General features: G+C 40.4%; 1 protein-coding gene across 6 annotated transcripts; it reads left to right on the forward strand.

Moving 5' to 3' along the window:
• Positions 1-833: 833 nt before the first annotated feature.
• Positions 834-4,539, forward strand: LOC147635987 (putative serine/threonine-protein kinase PBL7). 6 transcript variants are annotated; one of them, XM_086801416.1, is made up of 6 exons: positions 834-1,422; positions 1,740-1,901; positions 2,610-2,809; positions 2,921-3,110; positions 3,218-3,612; positions 3,676-4,539. In XM_086801416.1, the coding sequence occupies exons 2-6, from the start codon at positions 1,754-1,756 to the stop codon at positions 4,021-4,023; spliced, it is 1,281 nt and encodes a 426-aa protein (XP_086657542.1). In that variant the 5' UTR covers positions 834-1,422; positions 1,740-1,753; the 3' UTR covers positions 4,024-4,539. The 6 variants fall into 6 exon arrangements, with proteins under 6 accessions (XP_086657542.1, XP_086657541.1, XP_086657540.1 ...); XM_086801415.1 differs by having other exon boundaries at positions 1,743-1,901; XM_086801414.1 differs by having other exon boundaries at positions 834-1,368.
• Positions 4,540-6,928: the final 2,389 nt, after the last annotated feature.

The raw sequence follows: 6,928 nt of genomic DNA on the forward strand, positions 1-6,928 counted from the left end.
AAGGAAAAGATACACTAAATGTGGGCTTTTTGAGCAATTAACCGTACAAGAGACGCACTGAGACATTCGCGTTCAATCAAAGGTGAGGCCAAAACTTCAGCCGATGTTTCTCATAGTAAGCAAGGAAAAGATACACTCAATGTGGGCTTTTTGAGCAATTACTGTACAGGAGACTCACTCAGACACTCACATACAAATTAGTGACAATATATTCCATTTGAATTAGATTGATGCGAGGTCCACCATTTTATTGAACTAATTAATATGTAATGAGTCTAAATCCACTATGTTAATGAGCTAAATTGAGGTTAATTAGCATTATTGGCCACACTAATGCTTTTCAATGGAGGATGGGGCTCTAACAAGTTCCAACACAACTTGATGCAATTCGTGAAGGGTAGTGGGAGGAGGGGTGGGGTCGGTTTACACCTGCCAATGACGAGTAGAGGCTTTTATTTTTAGGAATTGTCGAAAAGTTTGTAGTCGATTGTTGACACGCCTATCTTCTCTCTCTAGAGCCCCCCCTCTCTCTCTCTCTCTCTCTCTCTCTCTACATCCTCTCTCTCTAGAGACCACATCCTTCCAGAGGAGTCTTCTCTGAGCTTATTCTCTGCCTTGATTTCATATCCCGTCTGAGACAGACAGAGAGAGAGAGACACACACACGCCACGAAGTGGCGATACAGGGCAATCTCGAGCCCATTGCTTCTCTCTCTAGAGAGCCCATTGCCCCACTCTCTCTCTCTCTCTGTGTGTGTCTTCCATAGCTGGCCTCTTGTAGCTAGGTCTCTCTTGCCGCCTGGCCCTTTTCTTGCAGCTCTCTCTCTCTCCTTGGAGCCCATTGCCCCTCACTCTCTTTCTCTCTCTTCATATCTGGCCTCTTTGTAGCGCTCTCTCTCTCTCTCTCTCTTTCTCTCTGCGCTTGCCGCCTGGCCCTTTCCTTCGATCTTTTGCAGTGTTTTTGGCATTACTTTACCCACCTTCTCCAGTGAGCACCCTCTCGCCTCCCACGTCCTCACCTATCCCTCTCTTGCCGTTTCTGGGGATCCCCTTTGCCTCCTCTCTTTCATCTCAACCTTCTTGTCCCATCCTGTTCATCCTCGACATTTTTCATTCAAATGTCAAAATAACCCACCCCCTCACCTTGGGTTTTGCTCGTAATAATCATTTGATTTATTGCTGCTTTGTCTTCTTGAAGAGATCCATCTTGGCTCTACACCACCATTCAATCTCTCTCTCTCTCTCTCTCTCTCTCTCTCTCTCTGTGTCTCTCTGTCTCTGTCTCTGTGCCTCACCTTGCATTTCTGAAGCTCACTTTCTCCTGCTTAAAAGGTTCTAACAACACTTAAACAAGCAGGGCTTTCATCAGGTGCAACCCTGTGCAACAGTACTGCTATTTTTCTACAATTACTTCACCAAATAGGTCCTCATTTTGCACTTATCCATAGCACTCTCTTGAATTGTTTTTTTATTTTGGGGAAAATTTGGCGTAGTGGGTTTTGATGCTGGGTACCTGATTGAAGTGGGCTTTGTATGATTCATGGTCCTGGATCACCTTGCTTTAATGGGTCATGTTGAGTATACATTGCATCAACTGGGCTTTGATTGAATTATATGGGAAAAAATGGGGTTTACTTTATCATTAATCTTAATCATATATGCTGTGGGTTCTGATCCATCCCTTGTTTTGCATTGAAGTGGGGATGTTGACTTACACTGCTTTTGGCATTGATTTGGCAGCAGACAACACAAAGATGGGCAGAGAAATAAAGCAAGGAGGCGGCTGGCTTACTTGCTTTGGTGGGGCACAAAGACGGTCCAGAAAGCTTTCAAGTAAAGTTGGCAGTCTGAAAGAGTCTCAATCAACCGCACCTGATACCCTCTCTGAAACCATCCCGTCAGGTATGCACAGATTTTCCATCAGCAAAGTCTCAAAGTTGATTTTCTAATGCTTAATCAGGGATCGAATGATTGTTTGAAACTAATTAATCAGGTTTCAAATCAATCTACTCCTGAAGCTCAATCAGGAGTCATTTTTGCAGCTTAATCAGGGATCAAGTCATTCTTTTATGCTTAATGGGTTCAATTCATTGAAGCTTGTTCAGGGTTCAAATCATGGGTTGAGGTTTTATCAGGGTTCAAAACATGGCTTGAAGTGCTTAATCAAAGATCGATTAAGTTCACAAGGCTCATCACTGTTGTGGGCTTAAGCTTAATCAATGTTGGGATCTTATCAAATTATACTAGGGGAATAACCAGTGTGTCAAGGATCAAGGGGATTAAATCAGGCTTCGTTAGAGCGATAGGGCTTTATTATGGATGGAGTCACCTGATTTGGTCCTAATTAGGGAACATTAAAGGTGGCAAAAAGGGTTGGGTTTTCTTGTTTGGTTTCCGTACATATATCTGTTTTGCAAGAGGTGGTGTATGCATTTCCATGTGATTTGTTTGACATAAAACAATCATTTACAAACAGGTCACAAAATACAGTTTCTATATCGAACTGATCTCGTATAGAATGGTCAATGGCAAGTGCAAAGTTTGTTTTAATGAGATCTTGATGCATGGAGCCTCGATCTTACAACTTTTTGTGATGTCTTCGTGGCTCAGGACGGAAGTCCAATTCTTCATTGGACTACATGAAGGGCAAGCAGCTACTCAGAGCCGGCAGTGAAAAGCACATTGCGGCTGCGCAACCGTTTACATTCCGAGAGCTGACGGCTGCCACACGAAACTTCCGGCCGGAGTGCTTACTGGGTGAAGGTGGTTTCGGACGGGTGTACAAAGGCAAGCTAGAAAGCACGGGCCAGGTTTGTAGTAGTAAGATGGAATTATCATAATTTTTCCTACGTGTGGCATGTGTGCTTGAATCGGATTTCGTCTTCCTTTCTTTTTTGGGGGGGTGGGTTTTTTTGCTGCAGACTGTGGCCGTGAAGCAGCTTGATAGGAATGGTCTGCAAGGAAACAGGGAGTTCCTTGTGGAGGTGTTGATTCTCAGTCTACTTCACCACCCTAACCTCGTGAATCTCATTGGGTACTGTGCTGATGGAGATCAACGGCTTTTGGTCTACGAATTCATGCCGTTCGGATCCTTGGAGGATCACCTTTTTGGTACTCACCATTGATCTACTCACGTGTGATGAACCCTGATGATCATATAGAGACTAGCTAAGCATCCCTTAATGATGATATTATAGATGTTTAATGAACTGTTGCAGACCTTCCACCTGGTAGTAACGGAGCGCTGGACTGGAACACTAGAATGAGAATTGCAGCAGGCGCAGCAAGCGGCCTGGAGTATCTGCACGACAAAGCAGATCCGCCGGTCATTTACCGCGACTTCAAATCATCCAACATTTTGCTGGACGAAGGCTTCTGTCCAAAGCTATCCGATTTCGGGCTCGCCAAGCTCGGTCCCGTGGGCGACAAATCGCATGTCTCGACGCGGGTGATGGGAACTTACGGTTATTGTGCTCCTGAATACGCCATGACTGGCCAGCTCACAGTGAAGTCCGACGTTTACAGCTTCGGCGTCGTCCTGCTGGAGTTGATCACTGGAAGAAAAGCTATCGACAACTCCAAACCCCCCCCTGCGCACAACCTCGTGAACTGGGTAAGCATTTTGCTGCGCTTCTGATAACCAACGACTGTTCTGTAATTCTGTTAACCTGTTTAGCCATTGCTGCTGCAGGCCCGGCCCCTCTTCAAGGACCGCAGGAAGTTCCCACAGATGGCAGATCCGTCGCTCCATGGAAAGTACCCCATGCGAGGACTGTATCAAGCTCTCGCTGTAGCCGCCATGTGCCTTCAAGAACAAGGTGAAACCCGGCCCCTCATTGCAGACGTCGTGACCGCCCTCACATACCTTGCATCCCAAACCTATGAAGAAGCAGCCGTTCATCCGGTTGCTGGGTCGCCCTCTCCTTCCAGAGAGAGGAAAGAACAGAGAACCACCAAGCATGGAACCCGTTCATCCTCACACAACAATGGCTCTTTGGACAACCAGGCTACAGATTCCGTATGACGGTGTGATCAGAGTCGGGGTTGTCAGCAGGAAGTGAACAGACAGAATAATAATGGCAGAGAAGGCTTTGGATGGGATGGATGCCAATCAATCAAACGCTCATATATAAAGAGCTAATAGAGCTAACATGGAAGGGCTTCGAACCTGTGTCTGAAGAGGAGAAGGTCAATGAATTAGCACAAGAGATTGTGTCTTAATCATCACTAAGCCTTTGTGAAAAGCTTGCAACAACAAGAACCTCAGCAGGGTTGCATTCAAAGTGCTAAACTATTTCAAAAGCTAAACTGTTTTCTTCTTGTCTTGCCACCCAAGCAGAAATCTCCACAAGTGGAAGTGGAAGAAGGTGCTTGAATGGGACAATCTATAAACATGTTAAGTTGCTATGGTTGGAAGTTTACAATTGAATCTATATCTACTACACCATGTAGGTTGGGCCACCCATGAAAAGCTTGGAAATATTTACACCCAAGCTAAGAAAATAAAATCAAAGATGGATTATGAAATGATTTTCAGTAATCACATGGATTTATAGTTATTTGTTTTATGTTTTCGAGTATTTAAAATAGTATTAACAAATATGTTAAGTTATGTTGAATGTAATACTACATTTGCAACCATGATTAATTAGATACCGTGCTATGGTTGATTTGAGAACAAATCATTTGATTGACAGGTTAGCTCATCATCCACTTGAAATTTTAATACAAACTTTATAAGGTTAATCAAACTTCTGGATTTTGCATGTGTTGCAATATATGAGTGCATACCAGGTTCTATGTTTTATATTTGTCATATATACTTTGTTGTTTGATTTGAAGCCATTTTTTTAAAATAACATTTTAAAGATGTTGCATCAGAAAGTGCAACATACAAGTGGCCATATGAGAAGGCATATGATTTAAGATACAATCCCAATTAAAAACAAATTTAGTAATAAATATTGTAATGCACTAGAGATATCATGAATTGTCTTGATGGTGCTTGCGTCTTGTGGGCAAGCTTGCCATTCTTCATATGTTTCTAAACATCCATGATTTCTTAAATGTTGAATAAACGGATATCATTAACCTTGTAAAGATCATCAAATGAATAAGCACCTATAGATAGCATATTAAAATACAACTATCATTAAATGATTAAGCACCTATAGATAGCATATTAAAATACAACTATCATTAAATGATTAAGCACCGATAGATATAACATAGGAACTTAGAGATTCTTAAACAACATTGAATAGTTTATGTAATTAAATTTCTCAATTTTAAAATGAACATGCACCTACAATATTGCATATTAATAATTGAAGATAATCCCTTTCTTCAATGGATGGAGAGACGAAGCAGATCTAATCGATTGTATCTTATTATTTGCAAGGCTTCCACTTTCTTTCATTTTGTTATATGCCTATTTAAAACGAGAGTTATGATGTTTTATTTGCATTGTTAATGTTGTGTACAAAAATTGGCCCCTTTGCAACACATTACTTCTTCTAATGTTGTGTATAAAGATTGATCCCTTTGCAACACATTACTTCTAAAAGGAATTATTCCTTATGTTGGAAGATGAACTTGTAAATATTGTAGGTGAGGTCTCTCGTCATGGAATTTGCACTCCCAACATGCTTCAAGTGTTGATATTAATGTGCATCTAGATATTGTTGTATTTCATCAATGTGTTACTTGTGTGTTATTCGATGATAAATTTGAAGCTTTTACTATGTTGCTTGATCCCCTCCTCCATAGCATATGCCATTCTTGAATGATGCTGACTAGAGTCCATGTGACATTGCTGGGCTAACAACATTCTTATATCTACCAAAGCTAAGGTTTTGATGGAAATCCTATTTTATAGGGAAATGTGAGCTTGTGGAGGGACTTAAATGATTGGATGGACAGGAACAAATGTGGAGGAGAAAGTTGAATCTGAGCTGTCAAAACAACCAAATGAGGAGACCCCTAAAGAGGAAAAATAAAATTTGTGAGTGAAAGCATGGTAAGGTGGACCAAAAAACAGTGTCTTGGAAGTACTCTTAATTTGTGTTTGGTAATAGTGTCTCTATGAAGTAAATGTAAACACTCTTCAAAAAATGTAGTATTTTTCTAAAATTAGATCCTTGATACACAAAATAACAAATTTGTTATGTAATGGTAAAAATGAAGTGCTTTGTGAGTGCTATTTATGACTACTAGAAGCACAAATGCTTTTCAACCTTGCCTAAGGTATGTGTGAACAAATTAGATGAGAGAGCGAGAAATTCCTTGTGAGTTGTTTTTTTTTGGCACTAGAGCTCCACATGTGGGACACGTGCTACCTGGGCGATTGGTAGGGCGTGGGTGGGGTTGGGAAGCACAAGGATGTGGGTTTGCTCTTGTTGGTGGTGGCGCTTGGATGCATGAGCATTGCAAATTTGCATATACTCATTTTTTCACAATGTGTTCTATCTTGCCATTGGAAATATAAACATCTTTTCATGAAATCAAGTTCTCTCTTGATTGATATGAAATATTTTTTAAAGATTATACACTTTATAATTTATGACAATAAATAAATATATATTTAAAATTTTAGCCACTTTATAATTTATCACAATAAATAAATAAATATATAGTTTGGAGATTCAGTATGTTAATTTGACTTACCTTCAAGTAATGTGGAGATACTATATGAGGACATAGAAATGACCATTTCACATATTGGGGTGACTTTACTTATAATTACAATGATGAAAATGTTAGTTCTTCTAATGTGTGGATTGTGATTCCATCAGGTTATTGAGTCTTACACAATGTTTAAACTCATGCTATGTATGAGTTATTTAGCAAATAAAAGATATACTTGTTTTATGTTTAAGAGGATTGTTAGCATATATGTTAAATGTAGGGAGTACGTTTGATTAAAACAA

Source organism: Cibotium barometz, chromosome 8, assembly GCF_041138505.1.
Source record: "Cibotium barometz isolate CiBa-2024 chromosome 8, ASM4113850v1, whole genome shotgun sequence".
Lineage (NCBI taxonomy): Eukaryota > Viridiplantae > Streptophyta > Polypodiopsida > Cyatheales > Cibotiaceae > Cibotium > Cibotium barometz.